Below are 19,706 nucleotides of genomic sequence, written 5' to 3' on the forward strand. Positions count from 1 at the left end.
TTTTCGACCTGTCACACTTCCAATTGAAGCACTACAGCTTATGGTCACCGGCTTGCGCCGCCAATACCACGATCGGGGCGCATCATGCCGCCGATTACAGCTCCCACCACTTCCTCGCAGAAGCTGGCTTCTCCGGGGTTCAATGCTGGCGCCAGACCATATCGGTCACACAAGGTTAGGGCTTGCGACTTGTGCAGGAAGCGCAAATCCCGCTGTACAGTCGATATCCCCGGTCAATCATGCCTTTTGTGCCGGGTCCAAGGAGCAGATTGTCATTACCAAGAGGAGGCCAACAATGATCCCCCGCTCACCAACGGCCATGAACCTAAACCATGGGTGGCAGACCACGCGCGTGTCTCGTCTTTAGGTCAGAAGCGCAAACACTCCCCGGATACAGATTCTCCGTCGCATAGCAGCCGGCGACGAGCTTCCAGCGTGGCCCATTCGGACTCGGCCTTGGACCGTCGGAGAAGTGATTCCAGGAGCCAAGGAGTCGAGGATCCCCATAACGAGTCGGTTCTGATCGTTGGTCCTGTGGTGGCCGAGGATGCCCAGGTTATTGAGAGGTATATGCCTCCGGAGCGGACCAGCAGATCCGTGGAGCCGAAAAGTCAGCCATACAACGTCTACTCGAGTGACCCGCGGAAGCCCATTCTTTACACGACAGTATCGCGCCGGAGGCAGGGTATGCGTGTTGGTGTCCCTCCTGGAGAGAATCAGAAAGAGATCCTTGAGCAGATTCTCGGGCCTTTCAAGCGCGACCTAGTCAGACTGTACGCTTCCCATGGGTTCGGATCAGGAAGGTGACATGAGACGACATACTAACTCTGGTCCTCAGGTTCATTGACAGGTTCAACGCGGCATTTCCGATCTTTGATGGAGAAACTTTCTGGGAGGCGTTCCTCTCCGAGTCGCCAGGCGACCCGCCCGCGTCGCTTTTATGCCAGGTCTACTCGATGTCGCTCGTCTACTGGAAGCACACGCCCAAGTTGGCTTGTCACCCGAAACCAGATCCCCGATACGCAGTCAACATGACTGTCGCGGCGCTGCACGAGGAGTTTTCAGCGCCCGGTCTTTCCACAGTCAGCGCGGCTCTCATCGATCTGACAGGCCGGCCGATTTTCTCGATGACCGGAAATGCCATCAGCTGCGGGCGAATGATCTCCCTTGCGCATTGTCTTGGCTTAAATCGCGATCCCAGTCACTGGAAATTATCGCGCCCCGAGAAGAACCATCGAATGCGGCTCTGGTGGGGCGTCGTGATCCATGACCGCTGGTAAGCCGATGCTATTTACCCCCATACTATGCATCTGGTCATACTGACATCCACAGGGGGAGCTTCGGTCACGGCGTGCCTCCTCAGATCGCCAAAAACCAATATGACGTCCCTCTCCCCACGATCGACGTCCTAATTCCCCAGACTTCTCGCACCCCGGAGCGCGTACGGGCTGCTCACTGCCACATTGCTCTGTGCCGACTCACCGAGATCCTGGGCGACCTGTTGCCCCTCGTCTACGGCCTCCAACATCGAGCCCACCGCGAAACCACCAAGAAAGTGCGACAAATCCGCACCGATCTCGACGTCTGGGAGGATTCGCTTCCTGACTGGCTACGCAACCCAATCAGCACAAACCCCTCGGAGGATCGCATCTCGGGGACCAGCAGTCTGCAGCTTGGCTTCCTAGCCGTGAAGATGCTCGTAAGCCGCGTCGAGCTGAACGTAAGTATCGCCCCAACCCCGATCATTCCCACGTCATACCAACCCTGCGCAGGAAGTCAACAACGCCGAAGCCGACAATCCGGAAGCCCGCCGCTACTTCCAAACCGAATGTCGACGATCTGCCGAAGAAATCGTACAATTCATCTCCTCCCTCCGAAAGCAAAACTTTCAAGAATTTTGGCTTCCATGTATGCTCCCTCCCCCAAGATCAAACCCAACAACAGAGAAAAACATGAGAGACTAACCCCTCCCACAGACAGCGCCTTCCACCTCACCACCACCGCGACGCTCCTCGTCCGATGTGCCCTCGAAACCACCGACCCAGAAGTCGCCCGATCATGCCTCACCAACGTCGAGACCTTCCGTTCGATACTACGTCGCGTCCGCGAAGAAGAAGACTGGGACGTCGCCGACATGTGTCTCGACCACTGCGAACGCCTCCTCAACCGCCTCAACAGCACCACCGGCGCCAACAACAACAACAATAGCTCCGAGCACCCGCCCACCTTCACCAACCTCGGCCACCAACCAGACAGTCTCGTCAACCCGGCCGCTATCTCCCTCCCCGAAACCCAAACCAACAACGACATCGTCGACGATATGATGAGTATCTCCGGTACCTTTGGCACCATGGATGGATTTCCTTTCGATATGACAGGCATTTGGGATGTCTCTGTCTTTCAGGATGTTAATTTGACGTAGACGTAATTTATGGCGGCAGAGGGAAAAAGGTAAGAAGAACCCCTCCTCCTCCTCCCCTGAAGTGGGAGAGCTGGGAGGGAAGAGAAAATATCCTTCTACTTCAACTACTAGAGGATTTATCTTATTATCTTAGTTGATTGTATTCAACAACAGTGCAGTGCATGGAATGAAGATAGGAGAGGGGAGGGGACGAGAGGAGGGGAGTTCATTACTTATACCCAGTTTTTCGTTTTAGGTTTTGTATCTTGATTGACTGATGGACTGATTGTATATAGTGATCAGTCTCGAATTATACTTTTTTTGTTGACTTTGATTGTTTTGGTTTCGTGATGACATATTTGATTACTTGATTGGATGAGTAGTAGGATGAAGGAGAATGTCTAGTGGGGTAGATGGATGGACGCGGAAATGTATACGTCGAGAAAAGTACCTACCGACAGACTGAATTTATACTACTACTACTACTACTCCCATCTTTTCTTCGGACTTCGGAGAATGGACATAGCAGAGTCCATAGGTATATTTCCTAGTACTTCTATATGTGGGTACGCATGACATTAAAATGATTCAATTTATACATGCAAATACACAACCAAATGCTATTTTACAACGGAACCTGTGAGGTACAGGAACCAAAGAACCCTCTAAAGTGAACCCCGTTCCCAAGAACAAAACAGCATCTCGGTTATACATTATAATAACTCCGTGATTGGGAGAAGAGAGAGGAAAGTCATTGCAAGCGCTCCGTGAACGCCACTGTCATGCTCAATGGCTGATTTACTCCTTCTTGGGACCGGCACCGAACATGCCGGTGAAGGAACCCTTCATCATCGCCATCTGCTCCTGACGGGCCTTCTCCTCCTCTGCGGCCATCTCCGCCAGCCACTTCTCGCCGTTCTCGCGGATCTCCTTCTCGATCATCTCGTAGTTCTTCTGGCCGCGCTCGCGGATCTGGTCCCACAGCATCTTACCCTGGGCAAGGCCCTCCGAGGGGCTCTGCTCACCGTCCAGCGTGCGGCCGGACTTCAGTCCAAGGGCAGAGGCGAAACCGCCCAAGCCGCTGCGGGGGCGCTTCTTCTGCTCCTCGGCCAGTTCCTTTTCGAAGCGCTCGCGCATGGCCTTCTCACGCTTGGCAAACTCCACGGGGATCTGGGTGCCCTCGAAGGACTTGATGACGGTACGCACATCCTCCACACCCATACCGGCAAGGTATTCCAGGAAGGGGATCAGCGCGACCAGGGTCTTGTCCTTGGAGTCACCGTGCCACTTGTCGAGAATGACGGCGTTCTCGGGCTGCAGGCGGGCATGTTCCTCCTTGGTGTCGATCAAGATAACCTTGGACAGGTCACGGTTCAGGTAGGACAGGTCCTGATTATCGGTGTTAGTGCGACGACAGATCGATACGACCACAGGGACCTACCTTGATGTACTCTCCGTCCTTGTACTTGGTGGCTTCACGGAACAAAGGCCAGCGGATGATGCGGTAGGGGTCGAGCTTCCGGAGCACCTGGTCGGCCATCATGCTGGGCACGCTAGTGAAGAGGACGAGTTCGTAGTACTGGTTGAGGTAGCGGAGGAAGTAGTCGACACCCGGTCGCTTGGCTACACGCCAGCCATGCTCACGACTCCACTCGCTGTGCACCAGAAGGTCTTCCAGACTCAGCACGAGGGTGTAAGGCTGGCGCAGGTTGGGATCTTCGTCGGGAAGCAGCTTGGTGAAAGCCGGGTCCTTGTAGTAACTGGTGATGTCACTCAAGCGGGCCTTAGCACGGCTATACATAAGTCCCAAACCCCAACCCGAGGGAACATCGGGGTGAGCCTTCTCTTCCTCCTCGGTCTCCCAGTTCCGGCCCAGGTATGCTACACCACCGGCACCTGCGAACAGGACCATGACGTAGACCAGGTTGGCCATGCGGGCGCGCTTGCGGTCGAGAGACGATTCGTAGTTGGGGACATCGCCGCGACCGCCATCATCGTATTCATCCGCACGCGTTGGGTCCTCAGTGAGATTCAGGGTGGTGGAGCCGCGGTTCTTCGAGCGGGCTTCCAATTCTGCGGCAAGGGTGGAGGGAATACCCTGGGTGAGATCGGGAAGAGGTTTTTGGGGTGTATCTTTCTGGGGAGCTGTGGAACCGGTCTCGGACTGATTTAAAAGTCAGATGGCAGCCCAGGAACATCAGAGCCAGATCAACTCACAGCTTCGGCAGCCGGTTCAGCCTTGGTATCGAATTCAGCTTGCTCCGCGGAGTATTCTTTCTGAGAGGAAGGCTTGGCCGGTTGTTCGGACTTGGCGGCCTTGTTGGACTGATGAGGGAGCTTGTATGGGGTCTTGGGCTTGTTGTTCTTTGCGTACCAGCGCGCATGGGGCACGGATACAGTGGAGGCTCGAACGGTCGAGGTGAGGACGTTTGGCCTCGTCAGAGACAGTACGGCACGACTAAGCATTATGAGAGGAAGAGGGGCATCTATAGACAAACAGAAGGAGACGATGTACGCACGCGCCGAGCCAAAGACAGACGTGGGGGCACCACCAACACAAACAGAAGTGAGCCAGCGGGATGGGGATGTGATGTGATGGTCAAGAATCAAGAAGTTGGTCGTTGGCGGCCAGGCGGCGCTCAGCCGGTGCTCGGCGGAAAAGTTCACGCACCGCGGTCGGGCGGGCCACAGACACCCGAGGTGCAGGACTGGGGTTTAAATACCGCCGAGGCCAATCCTTCCTTTCCTCTTCTTTTTCTTTTCTTCTTCACAGAAAGTTGACACCCAGTCCACGAATTTGACCCATCAGGCTCTCTCCTCCATGCATGCCGGGTTGAATTAGGCTGGGGAGACCAAGTGAAGATCTTCTTCCGTCCCATATCCAAGAGCCGCAGCGAAGGTCTCCCATGCAGCTGCAGCCCCGTTAGTGGGATATAATCCTTTTCGCCTTCATCATAAGTAGTGCTGGTTCCTCGCTACCCCCCGGCGTTGTCGTATCGGTCGTTAATTCTCGGCTTCCAGCTCCATGCAACAATGGAATGAACCAAACCAATCCAGAGAAAAAAAAATATCAGTCAATCATTTACCCGAGTTAAGATACTTCACTCTCGTATCGTGCCGTATAATTTCTAGACTTGTGTGCAATTTCTGCCTCTCCAACCACAGACAGACCATCGCCACCATGTCGAAGATGAACTCGCTCTCCAAGGCCCTGGAGAAGGTCAATCTCAACGATGCCGCCAAATCAACCAGCAAAGCCAAACCCCAGAGGAAAAAACAAGCCCGAAAGGGTCCCGTGGAGCCATTTCGCTTCTTTGACCTCCCCTCAGAAATTCGTCTACGCATCTACGGCTTCGTGCTCTTCACGCCCCGGCGCAGACGCACCCCACGAACCACCGGCAATGTAGGCGCCTCATCCAAACGAAACCCCCCGCTCTCTCCCACTTCGCACCGAGTCGCCCTGTTCCTAACCTCCCGGCGCATGCACAATGAAGCTTCCGATTATTTCTACGCCACCCAGACCTTCCGTCTGTTTCATATCCAGGATTACTCGCGCATGCCGACCATTCGCGCCATCGCGCCCCAGTACCGCCCCTCTATTGCCACCATCGAATTAATCTTGGGTTCGAGCTGGACGGCACCACCCCGCGAATGGACCGTCACCCGCAGTCTGGGTCTGGAGGAGATGGTCCGGATCCGCACCTTCAAGGTGTTCATCGAGTGTGACCCGTCGCATCCGGTATTCGAGGGTTTCCGGGTCTCCAAGGACTACTATACAGATTTTGCGGGCGATCTGCTGAGCGAGGTGCTGTCGAAACTGCCAAATCTGGAATATGTCGAGTTTGATGCGTGGCCGTCGGTGCGGAAGAGCGGGGCGCTGATGAAGCGGTTGATGGAGGAGGTCAGGACAGCGGGGAGGAAAATTGCCTGGGGACCTGAACGCGGCTGGACGGATTACGATGGAGAGGAATTCAGTGACGATGTGTACGGCATTAAGGCGCATGAGAAGGCGCAAGAAAGGGCGCAACAGGAGAAGGCTCAGCTGATAAAGGCTCAAGAAGAGGCAAGGGAATTGGCCCGCTTGAATGGGTTCTCACCGCAGACGCTGCCGGTGCCGCTACTGAGCCCGTACCTTTATGATTGATCTACGATGCTATGAACACGATGCTGGGTTTGGATTAGTTTTACATCTGCGGGACGGCGCGGGGTTATGATTCCACGTTTCTGGGCTATGCTTACAATAGATGTATATATATCAACTATATAGATGATTTAGAGGATAGGACTGATGTTTGTCTCCCTTTCTGAATGTTCACATCACGTAGTATTATTCAGACCGATATGCCGGGCTGATCCGTCCGATACATGTAACGTCATTCGTTGATGGTCTGCCAAGACAAGGTAACCGTCTTGTACATGATGAAGCCTGTAGGGGTATTGCCTAACTCAGCTGATTGGCATTGAATTCATATCTGTTAATGTATCTTGGCCGCATCTATAGCTCCTCGTCAACTTCCATGCCGGTGCCGTTCTCGGCCTCCGTGCCGTTTGATAGCCGTGCTACCGAGGCTTCCTTATCGATCATCTGTCGCGACACGGCAACGATGTTGTCCTCAATCAACTGCTGGCTGACATCTTCGATATCTGTAGCGATTCAAATTAGTAACAGAACGGTGGAAGATGCGAATGAGTAACCTACGCTTCTTAGGATCGACCTTTCCGACATATCTTGTCTTGAGCTGGTCCTTCGAGAGCGTGGTCTCCTCCTTGACCCGCTTCTCGTAGCCCTCGGCCAGGCTCACGAGCTGCCTCATGCGTTCGACGTTGTGCTCGCCCTCCTCATGGAAGTCCTTCATCTGCAGTGCCTCCGTCCAGACGTGCTTGTGCAGGTTCATCAACATGTTCTCCTCAAGACCGGTCTTGCGGTAGTTGATCGCGATACTGTAGTAATGGCGGTTCAGGCCATGGATGAGGGCCTGGATGGACGGCTTGTTCAGGTGACCCAGGTTGGAAGTTGTTTGGCGGGGCTCCTGGCCCATGACGACGGTCTGCGGTTGGATAAGACGGAAGGCGTCGATGACGACCTTACCCTTGACGGACTGGATGGGGTCGACGACCACGGCCACGGCGCGAGGCGTGAGCTGCTCGAAGGATTGCTGGGTGTTGATATCGACAGACGAGAGCCAGCAGCCGAAACCAGGATGTGAGTGGTACCAGCCAACAACGGTCTCTGGTCTGTAGCAGGGTGCGTTAGTGTGAGTTCGGGGGTCGAAGGGTGTTCCGAGCTTACCGTCCCGTTTGCCGGAGCATATCCATCATCTTCGTCTGGAACACAGGGTCCACGGCTTCAACACTGACACCGGTACCGCTTTGGGGCATGGCGAAAACGTCAACCACCCGGACTGTGTACTCATCCACAAACTCTCCCAGCATCAAGCCCATGACTTCCATGGGCACACCGGCCCGACCATGCCTTAGCATCTTCAACAGAGCGAGCGAGGAGATGTGGACAGTTTCGGAGTTATCGATGAGGTTGGGAATATCCTAGACATTGGAATTAGCTATGTGTGCTATAGATCCTTGGAAGAGATGTGAATGCTTCACAGCGAATCGCTGCAAGTCGACGCGGGCAACTAGCCATTTGAAGGTCCATGGATGTGATCGACCATTAGGGTGATACTTACGCCATTAGAGCCGGCACCCCCAACGCCCATGCCCTGGGCAGCTTGGAGCATGCGATGCAGACGGTCCATGATTGAGACGGTGGGTTGATTGATGTGAGATGGAAATGAGACAACGGATGACTTCCTACGCGGAAGCTCCAACCGGGAGATAGGTGGGAGGGATCAGAGAAAATTTCGTGGCTAGGATAGCGTAGATATTCAGGAAATCGGCACAAGGAGACAATCTGGTACCGAGGGGCCAGAAGGTGAGATGAACGAGAGCTGAAGATGAGGAAGAGGTGGGAGATGGAGGTGCAATTGGGGCGAGCAGTGACGGCCGAGCTCCCAAGAAGCCTGACGAAGGCGGTGGAGCAGCTCGGGGTTCCCGCCTTTGCGCCTCCCCTTCGCTACTAGGTTCCTTTCTTCCCCATCACTTATGGTTCGCCCCGGTCATTGGGAATGCAGCCCCGTTAGTCCCCAGTCTGTTAGCATTCGCCGTTGACTTACATAGGAGGGTTTTTTCTGTTCCACCTATCACGGGTTTACTTGTCCAAGTGTCCCTTTCGTCCCTTTACACGACCCTAACATCCATCTGCACTCCGAGAAATCACCGCGATAATACTCCACATTGGACTGAGTGAGGAATCGCCGTGTGCCTCGCACATTGCCCTTCAAGATGACTTCTTTGGCACCCCTGGACCCCATCACCAATGGGTCGGCGGATCGCAATAAGAAAGTCGCCTACTTCTACGACTCCGACGTGGGAAACTATGCCTATGTTTCTGGTCACCCCATGAAGCCCCATCGCATAAGAATGGCCCACAGTTTGGTCATGAACTATGGCCTCTACAAGAAGATGGAGATATATGTGAGTAAATCCGGCTGGATCCGACTCGGGATCTTTGCCACTGCATTGAAAACCAGCCCATTAATGAAATCTCCAGCGCGCGAAACCGGCCTCGAAATACGAAATGACCCAATTCCACACGGACGAGTACATCGATTTTCTTTCTAAAGTAACACCGGATAACATGGACTCTTTCGCGAAGGAGCAGAGCAAGTACAACGTCGGGGATGATTGTCCCGTCTTTGATGGGCTCTTTGAGTTTTGCGGTATCAGCGCGGGAGGCAGTATGGAGGGTGCCGCACGGCTTAATCGTAATAAGTGCGACATTGCCGTCAACTGGGCCGGTGGTCTTCACCACGCCAAGAAGAGCGAAGCGAGTGGTTTCTGTTATGTGAACGGTAAGTTGCGTGAGACATGTGCTGGGTGCCCGCTGACATGACGGGCAGACATCGTTCTGGGTATCCTGGAACTGCTGCGGTTCAAGCAGCGAGTGCTTTACGTTGACATCGATGTCCATCATGGAGACGGTGTCGAAGAAGCATTCTACACGACAGACCGTGTGATGACGGTGTCCTTCCACAAGTACGGCGAGTACTTCCCGGGCACGGGTGAGCTCCGCGATATCGGAGTGGGGCAGGGCAAGTACTACGCCGTCAACTTCCCTCTCCGCGACGGCATCGACGATATCTCGTACAAGAGTATTTTCGAGCCCGTCATCAAGAGCGTTATGGAGTGGTACCGGCCCGAAGCGGTGGTCCTGCAGTGCGGTGGCGACAGTCTGTCGGGCGACCGGCTGGGGTGCTTCAACCTCAGTATGCGGGGGCACGCCAACTGCGTCAACTTCGTCAAGAGCTTCAACTTGCCGACCATGATTCTTGGCGGTGGTGGTTACACGATGCGTAATGTGGCACGTACCTGGGCCTTTGAAACCGGTATCCTTGTCGGTGATACTCTAACAGCGGACCTTCCGTACAATGACTACTACGAGGTAGGTTGTTATCTCGAGGTGGCTATACTCGGCTAACAGGATTAGTACTTTGCACCCGATTACGAGCTGGATGTACGCCCGTCAAACATGGACAACGCTAATACCAAGGAATACCTCGACAAAATCCGCACACAAGTTGTAGAGAACCTCAAACGGACCGCCTTCGCACCGTCCGTACAAATGACTGATGTGCCGCGGGAGCCTCTCGTTGAGGGAATGGACGACGAGGCTGATGCGATCCTGGACGACCTGGATGAGGACGAGAACAAAGACAAACGCTTCACCAAGCGACGCTTCGACCAGTACATTGAGAAGCCCGGCGAGCTCAGCGACAGTGAGGACGAAGACGAGGCGGCGGCCAACGGCGTCCGCCGGCAGCCTGGCGTGCTCAAGCGGAGGAATCAAGTCAACTACCGGAATCTCGACGTCAACGATTCGGGGCTCGAGAGTGGCATGGCGACGCCACAGGACGCTTCTTCGATCCCGGACGATGACATGGATGCGACAGGTGATGCGAAGATGACTGAGGCCCCAGAGCCGGAGACTGAGGCGCAAGGCACACCCTCAGCAGCCGAGGCACCGTCCAGGGCGGAGGATGCATCTGCGACGGAGCAGACGGAGATGGCGGTGGATGGACAAGAACCGGCGGCGCCCTCGGCACCGATCTCACGCCAACCTTCTCCCAAGCCCCAGGATGAAGACACGCCAATGGTAGATGCGGGTGAGGATACGCCTCAACCAGAGAAGTCCGAGGCGGTTGCCGAGGGCCAGAGCGAGGAGGAGAAGAAACCCAGCGAAGAGATCCCTGCGGCTGACAAGTCCGCCCCGGAATCATCATCCGCAGCTAAAGACCCATCACCTCCAAAAGAGACGAGCGAATCCGCCGAGGCCGCGGAGACGGGAGCGGTCAAGCCGGCCGAACCCAGCGAGACGAGCGAGACCAAGGGCAAGACTCCGGAAGCGTCCAAGGACGAGAGCGGAGCGACGACGACTGAACAGAGGCCCAGCGCAGAGGCGACAGGCCATGGACAGACGGAGGCGAGCAAGAGCGAGGAGTGAGTCGCCCGAAAGCACGGGTCTACGTTTGGCGCAAAGGACGGCCGGAAGGTGTTTGGGAGAAGCATCGATTCGCATGGGGATATTCTACATTTGAAGCAATTATTTGGCTGATTGATTAGATATTATTCTTTTGTACTTAGCTGGAAATACTATATGTACCTCGCTACTACCTATCTATCTATCAACTGTCAACTACAACAGTCAAGAGTAAACCCGCTGAGTCATCCCCCAAATCCACTAACCCCATTACAGCCTAAATCTAGGGCAACGGACTCGCGGGGCCAACCAACCAATCACATAGCAGCGCCAAGATTTTACCCACGACGCACACTAAGCGAGAAGCAAATCGAAACCCGCGACCAACCCTTCGATTCGAAGACGACCGCCAGATTCCACCCCTTCGACCTGTCTGTCGCCCCCCCTCCCTGTCGCCCAATTTCTATCCGACACCCCGTTTAGAGATACACAGCCAAGATGTCTGGTAGAGGGTGAGTTTTTGTCCCTCCTATGCGGAATGTTGCGGGAGGAATATTGCGTCCGGAAACCGAGGATTTGAAGGAGATGGGGAGAAGAAGATACGGCTGCGAGAAGAGGAAGAGGAAGAGATGGAGGGAATTATTTTTCCGGGATTGGTTGCATGCAAATTGCGACTTTGGTTGATGGGAGAGATATGATTGATATCAGAGAATAAGAATGAGTTTGGGGGGGAAAGAGATGCGGAAATCCGGACGCTTCAATTTGATCTGGTGATTATGATATGGACAAAGCTAACTATTTCTTCTTTTAATAGACGCGGTTGTTCCGGCAATAAGCTCAAGATGACCCTTGGTCTCCCTTGGTACGTTCATATTCACGCCTGATATTTCACGGCCTTTTTTTTTTCTTCCTTGGTCTCGAGGACCCCGGTTTCGACACATGCACACCAACATATTCATCGAAGAATCCCACACATGCCGTCTATATGCCATACCATCCACGAACATGAACCGAAAATAAGAAGGAAAACGAAAGCTAATAATACCCCACAGCGGCGCCGTTCTCAACTGCTGCGATAACTCCGGTGCTCGCAACCTGTACATCATCTCCGTTAAGGGTATCGGTGCTCGTCTGAACCGTCTCCCCGCCGCCGGTGTCGGTGACATGGTCATGGCCACCGTCAAGAAGGGAAAGCCTGAGCTCCGGAAGAAGGTCATGCCCGCTGTTGTCGTCCGTCAGAGCAAGCCCTGGAGACGCCCCGACGGTATCTACCTTTACTTCGAGGACAACGCTGGTGTTGTACGTACCCTTTACCCCCTGTGTATCTAGCAATCCCATTAGGGATTGTTTGTATATGGCTATTTGTGAAAGAGTGAGGTACTAATGATAATGATAATAGATCGTCAACGCCAAGGGTGAGATGAAGGGTTCCGCTATCACTGGTCCCGTTGGTAAGGAGGCTGCTGAGCTTTGGCCTGTGAGTTTTTCCCTGCACCTAATCCTATTATCTTGGGGTATATGCAAGGTGCTAATACGTGATCTAGCGTATTGCCTCCAACTCCGGTGTCGTCATGTAAATTGCCTTTTCGGTGCGGTGGACCGTGAGGAATTTGAAACGATACCAGAGTCGGGCTTTTCAGGGTGTGGTACCAGTTTTAGTATGACCAACAACAACAAAAATGAAAATGATTCATAAAAATTTAAATTGGGGCGTTAAGCTTGTAGTGTAGATGTGCGTTTAGATGGTGGGTTGTGGTTATGGTGTTGAGGTAGTACTCTGTTGATGGAATAGAGATTAGATATCAGCTCTCTGTTAGGTAGTACTATGTGGCCTGGATTGTCTGTTTCATGTAAAGTAGAGCTGATAGATTGGATAGAATGTAAATTGGCACTTGTCAGAGTGATCTAATCAACTTTTTACTATATAGTACTACTATACTGGGGATGGATGCTTCTATCTATATATAGACCATATCATACTGTACTTATTGCTCCTTCTTCTCCTTCTCCTTGGTCTTCCTTCGCGCCTGGGTATCTTTTCCAGCAGATACTACACTAGACGCCTGTCCAGAACCACATAGGAATATCAACACCAACACCGCAGTCACCACATCCAACACATGCACCGCCCACCATACATGCTGCACACCCGCAGCACACATCTGAATGCGATACTGCCACTCGCCATCAAACCATACCGACAACAACCCAGCATACCCCCCATACTCCCCCATCATGGATCGCATTGTGACCTCCCTAATGGCCGGGACTCCCATGCTCTTCTCCTTGTTGCTCTCCAAGTCCCCATATCCCACTGCATCCCACCCCCACTCACTCTCCTCCCCCACTGTACGATTCACAAAATGCACCACATCACATCCAGTGTGATCGTGGCCAGTTAAAATGAGCCCGTTTCTACCCCATCCACCCCCGGGTACACTCTCATCGCCACTCATACCGAACACACCCTCAAGGACAGCATTCGCACTCACATACTCGCTCAAGTGATTCTGCTCCTTTAATCCACTCTCGTAGAACCGCGGCTCGTCTTGGGAGTCATCCTCCTCATGGAAAGCAAAGTACGGCGCATCTGTACACACCCCTTCCTTCTTATGGAGGGGGAGATGAGTCAATAAGAGCGTGAAAGTGCGATTCCGGTCCCCGGTAACGGGGGGACTGCGTTGATCCAACAACCCATTCAGGTACTCGTATGCGGTGGCCTGGATATCCGGATCCAGGGCGGGAGTGTCCAGAATGAGACTGTTGAGGTTGATGAGGTGGATAGTGGGAGATTCTCCCTCTTTCTCTTCACCCTCCTCTCCATTCACTGATAAAGAGGAAGAGGAAGGCAACCGGAATTTAACATCCCACTCCCCCTTCCCAAAAACCCTCTCAAACCTCTCGATCCTCCCCCGACTCACATCCCCCGCATACCCAACATCATGATTCCCCACGACATTGACAACACGTTTGTCCCACCCTCCATCCTCTCCCAGGACCTCCACCCCCATCCCATGGGAAATATGATCCTCCACCCTTTTACCTCCCCGAAACACCCTCTCCCAGAACCGTTCCCCCCGGGCCTCAAACTCCCCCTCGCTCACCCACTGACTGCCTATTAAATCCCCCAGCACCGTGACATGGGTGGGTACACTCCACCAGTGCAGGGTGCGGTAGATGTGTGCGAGATAGTAGTCATTTCCGAGGAGGTCGAGACGTTTGCGCGCGGCGCGGAATGCGCGAGGCACGTCGTCGTGGACCAGGGAGCGGAGGACAGAGCGGAGGGTGGAGAGGGTTGCGGAGGGGGGTTTTGTGCGGAGAGAGGAGCGCAGGTCGGCGTAGTAGTTGGATAGGCGGGCCGGGAGCTGCTCGTGGGGTTTGGGGAGCGAGGAGTCGCCTTCGAGTTGGGGGTCGGCGAGAACAAGGAGGCGGAAGATCGGGGAGTCGGAGGGCGAGGCGGAGGACAGGGAAGGAGAAAGGTGACCGCGGAGGGTGGTTAGGAAGGAGGGCGAAAGGTGAGGGATGGAGAGGAGAGGGATTGGGGAGGGCGAGTCGTCGGGGAGAGGGAATGCGCAGCCATGAAAGAGCGGGTAAAGATAGAGATAGAGGGTGCTGGTCAGGGCCAGTGGGACGAGCACGGCCAGCACGCGGCGGAGGAGCAGGCGGAGGAACATTGGGAGGGCCGCATCGACAAACGAAAAGGAATGACAAGAAGGAAATAAACGGTTCAAGGAGAGTCGGACGGGTCGGACACCAGATCAATCAATCCATCATCATCATCTTGCGAGACAACAAAGAGACAAGGAGAGGAAGAAAACGGACAAGAAGAAAGGGATCGGATGCGGGCTGTTTGTTGGAGGGCGGGTGACCCGCGCTGATTGGTGACGCGGCCCGCCGATCGACATACTAGTAGATATCGACTAGATCCTGGCGTTGCAAATGCAAAGGGTCTTGGAAGAGTTAAGCAGTATCAACAGTGATTCTAGATACGTAGTAAACAGGTAAGTAGCGTTCTAGGTAAGCAGTGTTGCCAGCGCTAGCACACTTCACAAACAACTACAGAGGACATGGGTCAAAGGAGAGAGAGAGAGCATAACGACGCCTTCATTGGCAAACCAAACGGGGTATATCACATAAACGCCAAACGGGCTGCGGTCAAGAAATTCAAATCACGCAAAGAAATCCACCCCTATCACCGCGAGCTCCGCGTCCCACCTAGCAGAGACCCCTCATCCATCTCCAACGGACTCGACGACCGATTCTCCTCCGCATCCACATACACTGGTTCCGGGTCCGTCTCGGAATCCAGAGGCACCCCCTGAATCATCAGTCCATTGCTGTCCTTCTCCATATCGCCCAGTCCGTCCCGCGCTTCCATCTCCGTCGTCTTCGAGGAACCACCGGGACCCGTCATCAGTGCCGGAGGGCGCTGGTTCATCAACCGAGCCTCCTTGAGACTGATCGTGCGTTGCTTGTTCGTCGTCTCCACCGGCAATGCCATGTCCCGCTCTATCGTCGCCTTCATCAACGCCGCCATCCACAATCGTCCCTCCTGCACGCTGTCCACTTGGAAATAATGGATCGCCGGCTTGGTAAATTGTACCGTTCGCGACGTCCCAGACTTAGGTGGCACCAGCTTGAAGAAGAACGGCCCGTCCCCACCGCCCTTGCTTCCCCGCTGGGAATCGACACCGGCCTTGTCGGATGACACCCCGTCAGAATGGTTCACCGGGGTGGCCGGAGTGGGCGACGCGGTAGAGCCCGTGATGGTTGCATGCAGGGCCACAATAGGGTCGTTGTCCGCACGCAGCACCCGATGGGCAGTGATGTCAATGAGGCCCCGCTCTTCTGTGTCCTTTTCCGAGTAGTAGTACGACAGGCGACGTCCCCGTAAGACAAAGAGACGCGGCTTCCAAGTTGTCATCAGATTTGAAGACCGTTTCTTCATCCACCCAAAGTATTCACATCCCACCATCTGCTCCTGCGGCGACTTCTTTTCCAGCCCGCGAGTGTAGGCGCTGGTGTCTTTTTTCGACTTGACCCCCGCCTTGACGGACGGCCGAGATCGAGGCCACAGCCCGCCCTCAGCGGTCTTGTTCGATCCGTCCGTGCTGAGTCGCTCAGAGCTCTTGGTCGTCGAGGGAGTAGTAGACCCGGTCCGTGCTGAAGGGTCGTTGTCCCGGACAGGGGATGCCGGTGGTGGGGTCGACGTGTCAATGCCCTTAGCAACCACGTCAGATGTGGCACGAATCCCCATGGCGCGTCGAAATTTGGGCCCTGCACCCTTGAGCTGGGGCAATGGCATAGCGGATGATCGCGAGGAGTCACTGTCGGACTTGCCAAAAAGCGGACCAAATAGACCCAACGAACCCGAGGAGCGGTCCTCCACCGCGGAAGTGGGCGCCGACTGTTGGCCTCGACGGTCAGCCATGCGGGTGCTCAGGCTGCGGAGGCGGCCCTTGGGCATCGGGCTAGTGTGTGATTTCGATGGCGGAGACATCTGCTTCACAGACTCCCGGATCGAATCCATGCTCCCAATGCGTGAATGGCGCTTGCCGACGCGGATCTGGTCATCCCCGAGGTTCGATGGCCGGGAGTCGGCACTGCCCGCTGCGGATTGACGCTTCTGCAGCAGACGCCGGTTCTTTCGCATGTCTCCCTCCGGTCCAGAAAAGTAGCCTCGATCTAGATCATCTGTTACGGCGACCGCCGGGTCTGACCCGTTAGACTCTGAGGGACGATGACTCGGTTGAGGCTGGATCCCAGTCTGCTGAGGATGAGATGTCCCAGCCGCGGTCCCTGGACGAGGAGGCAGCCGCTGGGCCCCGCTGGAAAGAGTCCAGCCGCGATCAAACGAACCTCGGTGGTTAGTGCCAGGAGACCCATCCAGAGCACCCGAGTACCGATTGGTCGCATCAATGGACGAGTGTCGCCGAGAGTGGTTTATCTCCCGGATGGAGGCAGCCGATGGTCGTCGAGAGTGGGCCACGTAGTTTGGCGTCTGCGGCGTAATCGGCGAGCTGGCGTTGCTATGAAGACTGTTGCTGACCAGACGTGGGTGCTGGGTGCTGCCATTCGACCCTCGTAGCGTCGGGATCCTGGGGAGGAGCGGACCCGTATGACTCGCACGACTGAGGGCTCGCTCCTCTGGTGGAGCGGGAACAGCAGCCACTGAGCCGCGAGGATGATGCTGTGGCGGCGGGCTAACGCCCTTGATCTCCTCCTGGAATGTTCGGATCTTGTGCCAAGTTTTCAATCGACGGCCCATGACACCAAAGTCAAACTCCTTCATAAAGAGGAAGTCTTGGTTCATATCCAGCAACACATCGCCTGTGATCTCCTGCTCCACGAAGATGTCACAGTGTTTGTCCTCAACACCCCATTGCCGCAGCTGCTTGGCAGTTTCGGTCGGCGTCCAACGCCGGACCTGCTCCTCACGCGGCTGGTTCTCTTCTTCCTCATCGGTCTCGTGCCCATTGATATAGGACAAGCGGTGCTCGAAGTGGCTACTGTACTCACTAGCAGAATCGTTCATCAGCTTCGGCTCCTGGCCGGCGACACTGTGCCGCGGCGTGCTGAGATCGGTAATATGCTCATCGATAACACTAAGTGTCTCATTCATGACGGGGCTATCTTGTCCATTGACGTGATGGCCGTCCATGGTCTGCCGGATCGATGGTTGGATGTCAACACTCATCTTGGACGTGGGCAAGGGAGAGGAACTGGAACGCTGTTGCTGTTTGGGAGAAAGAGCTGGGGCGACGGGACCTCCTTGCAAGTCTGGTGCCCGCAGGTCCGAAGCGCTGGTATGGCGCGAGACATGCGGAGTGGAATCGGCGCTCTGAGGAAATGAGACGAAATCTGTGGTTTCCAACTGGCTCGATTCCGAATCGGTCCCGGCATCCGAGCCGAATATGGCCGTGCCAGGAGCATCTACCCGTTGCCTAGAGGGAATTGTAGGCGCAGTAGTTGTGTAGACTGCAGCAACCCCGGGAATTGTAGTTAGTAACACGGCCGTGCAAGTTGTAGGCGTCTGTTAGGTCTCGTACCTCCCGGGAAAAGACCAGTGGAGCCCGTATTCAAATCCTTCCCTAGATACCAACCGTCCCCGAACCCATCATCCAGCTCTACGAGCTCAATTTTCTCCCCGCGGCGCAAAGTGAGTTCATCAGGGCCGCGCGCATCGAAATCATCTAAAATGGTGGTAAGCGGATCAGTCAGATGAGCACGGACAGGCGGGGTCGCACATTGCGACCGAACAGGGAAGAAGACGTCACTTACGAACGACGAGAAGAAGGTCACCGGGGCTCACCCCACGGGGAGGTATTGTGAGAGCCATTGTGTATCCTTCGTGGTGTTGGGGCTAGTGAGAATAAGGAAGCGAGGATGTGACGAAAGGGGATGACGAAAGGGAGGCCGGTTAAAGCGCCCAAGTGGGGGAAAACGGCCTAGGTAGAAAGCGACAACACAGATGGGAGGGGAGGAATTGCGCCGGACATGGGGCAAGCCGCCCTCCCGGGTAATTAAGAAGCAGACGGACGGAGACTATCGAGGTCAAGAGAATGGATGCCAGCGGAGGAATGTAAACAGGCGGAGAAGGTTGAAGGGAGGAATCTGGCACGCAGCGAGGCGAGATGAACGGATGGGTCCGACTAGTAGTAGATGAAGTAGGTAGACGGAGCTCCGTCGAAGGATATTAAATGGGGGTGGCCAGAGCTTTTGAGTGAGATCGATGAGCTGCGTCAGTGGGCTACTCCGGGCGATACGCGGTCTGACGTGTAGAACGTAGAAAGTAGGTAGAGAAATTGAGAACCGAGGAAGAGATTGAATGATAGCAGCAGGTGAAGTCGATAATAAGACAGTGACGATCCCGCCGGGACAGGGCCGGTCGGTCAGGATTGCAACCGAAAATAATGATCAAATCAGATCACAGCTGCAGACTGCAGGCGCTAAGAGGGCGGCTAGTTGAGTGGATCAGTGGGCGGCGGAGGAGTAGGTAGGAGGAGAAGGTTGATGTATCTTTAAGTTTGAGGTGAGAGGTATGAATTGGATTTGGAGGATAGAATAAGATAGATAGGATTGGGATGGATAGATGAATGAAGTGGTGGTGAGATGGAAAAGGGAGAACACACTAGTTCTGGAGGTGGAAGAGGAGAAGGTGAAGTAGATGAAGAGGGGAGGCAAGTGAAGTAATTCAAGGGACGCAGGTAAGTGAAGTGAAGCGAAGCGAAGAAAGAAAGAAAGAAAGCGAAAGCAAACTGAAGCAAACCATGGAAGCGGGGGATGCGAACGAGGTAATAAATCTTACCGGTTTGGGCAGGAGGCGACCAGGAAACCACCACTGGGCAAGTGCCAACTTCACCAGCATCAGGCACAGCTCCCTCCTAGTAGTATCTACGTAGGTCGTAGTAGGAGGAAGCAGCCGCCCTGAAACAGACTACCACCGGCAAGATTGGCATGCGCTGACTTGTTCGCCCTCCTGACTGGAGCCAACGGATTCGTCCCGACACCTGGCAGCCCTTTATCCGGACAAAGTGAGGCCATCCCCATTTCAGGTCGGGTTATGTCAGGCGTCATTCGAGCTCGCCCTGCGATTTCGTCCCGTACTCCAGAGGTAGACACATACTCCAATTCTCGAACTCATCCACAACGGCACAACCCCGTAATCCAGTCAACCTTTCCCCCTCCCCCCAAATGGCGAACATGTTTTAGCTACATCGCCTCCCCTGCAGGATCGACATTCCAGGCTCTGATCCATCACGCATCCGGGCA

The 19,706-nt window shown here is 54.7% G+C and overlaps 8 protein-coding genes across 8 annotated transcripts; 4 read left to right on the forward strand and 4 right to left on the reverse strand.

Moving 5' to 3' along the window:
- Positions 1–37: 37 nt before the first annotated feature.
- Positions 38–2,829, forward strand: BO94DRAFT_538802 (putative C6 transcription factor). The gene is made up of 5 exons (XM_025612562.1): positions 38–773; positions 839–1,276; positions 1,333–1,720; positions 1,773–1,908; positions 1,977–2,829. Exons 1-5 carry the CDS (start codon positions 85–87, stop codon positions 2,420–2,422), a joined length of 2,097 nt encoding a protein of 698 aa, XP_025463512.1. The 5' UTR covers positions 38–84; the 3' UTR covers positions 2,423–2,829.
- Positions 2,830–2,975: 146 nt separating this feature from the next.
- BO94DRAFT_524644 (protein translocase subunit TIM50) lies at positions 2,976–5,021 on the reverse strand. Its single transcript, XM_025610280.1, has 3 exons — positions 4,619–5,021; positions 3,843–4,565; positions 2,976–3,790 (listed from the first exon to the last, which is right to left on the reverse strand). Exons 1-3 carry the CDS (start codon positions 4,865–4,867, stop codon positions 3,200–3,202), a joined length of 1,563 nt encoding a protein of 520 aa, XP_025463513.1. The 5' UTR covers positions 4,868–5,021; the 3' UTR covers positions 2,976–3,199.
- A 155-nt stretch (positions 5,022–5,176) lies between these two features.
- BO94DRAFT_538803 (uncharacterized protein) lies at positions 5,177–6,685 on the forward strand. Its single transcript, XM_025612563.1, has one exon. The coding sequence runs from the start codon at positions 5,583–5,585 to the stop codon at positions 6,543–6,545; it is 963 nt and encodes a 320-aa protein (XP_025463514.1). The 5' UTR covers positions 5,177–5,582; the 3' UTR covers positions 6,546–6,685.
- On the reverse strand, positions 6,616–8,372 carry BO94DRAFT_538804 (proteasome regulatory particle lid subunit RPN11). Its single transcript, XM_025612564.1, is given in 8 exon segments — positions 6,616–7,045; positions 7,101–7,636; positions 7,692–7,945; positions 7,958–7,962; positions 8,027–8,032; positions 8,051–8,053; positions 8,064–8,086; positions 8,123–8,372. 3 exon segments carry the CDS (start codon positions 7,880–7,882, stop codon positions 6,897–6,899), a joined length of 876 nt encoding a protein of 291 aa, XP_025463515.1. The 5' UTR covers positions 7,883–7,945; positions 7,958–7,962; positions 8,027–8,032; positions 8,051–8,053; positions 8,064–8,086; positions 8,123–8,372; the 3' UTR covers positions 6,616–6,896.
- A 126-nt stretch (positions 8,373–8,498) lies between these two features.
- Positions 8,499–11,157, forward strand: rpdA (histone deacetylase RPD3). Its single transcript, XM_025612565.1, has 4 exons — positions 8,499–8,932; positions 9,009–9,309; positions 9,358–9,899; positions 9,945–11,157. Exons 1-4 carry the CDS (start codon positions 8,741–8,743, stop codon positions 10,956–10,958), a joined length of 2,049 nt encoding a protein of 682 aa, XP_025463516.1. The 5' UTR covers positions 8,499–8,740; the 3' UTR covers positions 10,959–11,157.
- Positions 11,158–11,383: 226 nt separating this feature from the next.
- Positions 11,384–12,528, forward strand: BO94DRAFT_538808 (60S ribosomal protein uL14). The gene is made up of 5 exons (XM_025612566.1): positions 11,384–11,446; positions 11,749–11,796; positions 11,987–12,233; positions 12,334–12,411; positions 12,479–12,528. Exons 1-5 carry the CDS (start codon positions 11,433–11,435, stop codon positions 12,509–12,511), a joined length of 420 nt encoding a protein of 139 aa, XP_025463517.1. The 5' UTR covers positions 11,384–11,432; the 3' UTR covers positions 12,512–12,528.
- A 297-nt stretch (positions 12,529–12,825) lies between these two features.
- Positions 12,826–14,720, reverse strand: BO94DRAFT_538809 (uncharacterized protein). The gene has a single exon (XM_025612567.1). It carries the CDS (start codon positions 14,606–14,608, stop codon positions 12,920–12,922), a length of 1,689 nt encoding a protein of 562 aa, XP_025463518.1. The 5' UTR covers positions 14,609–14,720; the 3' UTR covers positions 12,826–12,919.
- A 406-nt stretch (positions 14,721–15,126) lies between these two features.
- BO94DRAFT_589315 (putative polarized growth protein (Boi2)) lies at positions 15,127–18,273 on the reverse strand (the record flags this gene model as incomplete). Its single annotated transcript, XM_025615942.1, has 3 exons — positions 15,127–17,912; positions 17,984–18,127; positions 18,216–18,273. 3 exons carry the CDS (start codon positions 18,271–18,273, stop codon positions 15,127–15,129), a joined length of 2,988 nt encoding a protein of 995 aa, XP_025463519.1.
- Between the last annotated feature and the right edge of the window lie 1,433 nt (positions 18,274–19,706).

The sequence above is a fragment of the Aspergillus sclerotioniger genome (genome assembly GCF_003184525.1).
Source record: "Aspergillus sclerotioniger CBS 115572 chromosome Unknown BO94scaffold_31, whole genome shotgun sequence".
Classification (NCBI taxonomy): Eukaryota; Fungi; Ascomycota; class Eurotiomycetes; order Eurotiales; family Aspergillaceae; genus Aspergillus; species Aspergillus sclerotioniger.

Excerpts from the sequence above, each read along its gene's own strand:
- BO94DRAFT_538802 (XM_025612562.1), top strand. The coding sequence starts at position 85 with ATGCCGCCGATTACAGCTCCCACCACTTCCTCGCAGAAGCTGGCTTCT. Across the intron at positions 1,277-1,332 it reads GTCGTGATCCATGACCGCTG|GGGGAGCTTCGGTCACGGCG; the intron begins GTAAGCCGATGC and ends TGACATCCACAG. Across the intron at positions 1,721-1,772 it reads TAAGCCGCGTCGAGCTGAAC|GAAGTCAACAACGCCGAAGC; the intron begins GTAAGTATCGCC and ends AACCCTGCGCAG.
- BO94DRAFT_524644 (XM_025610280.1), bottom strand. The coding sequence starts at position 4,867 with ATGCTTAGTCGTGCCGTACTGTCTCTGACGAGGCCAAACGTCCTCACC. Across the intron at positions 4,566-4,618 it reads CTGAACCGGCTGCCGAAGCT|TCCGAGACCGGTTCCACAGC; the intron begins GTGAGTTGATCT and ends CTTTTAAATCAG. Across the intron at positions 3,791-3,842 it reads AGGACGGAGAGTACATCAAG|GACCTGTCCTACCTGAACCG; the intron begins GTAGGTCCCTGT and ends ACCGATAATCAG.
- BO94DRAFT_538803 (XM_025612563.1), top strand. The coding sequence starts at position 5,583 with ATGTCGAAGATGAACTCGCTCTCCAAGGCCCTGGAGAAGGTCAATCTC.
- BO94DRAFT_538804 (XM_025612564.1), bottom strand. The coding sequence starts at position 7,882 with ATGCTAAGGCATGGTCGGGCCGGTGTGCCCATGGAAGTCATGGGCTTG. Across the intron at positions 7,637-7,691 it reads ATGCTCCGGCAAACGGGACG|ACCAGAGACCGTTGTTGGCT; the intron begins GTAAGCTCGGAA and ends ACCCTGCTACAG. Across the intron at positions 7,046-7,100 it reads AAAGGTCGATCCTAAGAAGC|ATATCGAAGATGTCAGCCAG; the intron begins GTAGGTTACTCA and ends GAATCGCTACAG.
- rpdA (XM_025612565.1), top strand. The coding sequence starts at position 8,741 with ATGACTTCTTTGGCACCCCTGGACCCCATCACCAATGGGTCGGCGGAT. Across the intron at positions 9,310-9,357 it reads TGGTTTCTGTTATGTGAACG|ACATCGTTCTGGGTATCCTG; the intron begins GTAAGTTGCGTG and ends CATGACGGGCAG. Across the intron at positions 9,900-9,944 it reads CGTACAATGACTACTACGAG|TACTTTGCACCCGATTACGA; the intron begins GTAGGTTGTTAT and ends TAACAGGATTAG.
- BO94DRAFT_538808 (XM_025612566.1), top strand. Across the intron at positions 11,797-11,986 it reads ATGACCCTTGGTCTCCCTTG|CGGCGCCGTTCTCAACTGCT; the intron begins GTACGTTCATAT and ends AATACCCCACAG. Across the intron at positions 12,234-12,333 it reads TCGAGGACAACGCTGGTGTT|ATCGTCAACGCCAAGGGTGA; the intron begins GTACGTACCCTT and ends TAATGATAATAG.
- BO94DRAFT_538809 (XM_025612567.1), bottom strand. The coding sequence starts at position 14,608 with ATGTTCCTCCGCCTGCTCCTCCGCCGCGTGCTGGCCGTGCTCGTCCCA.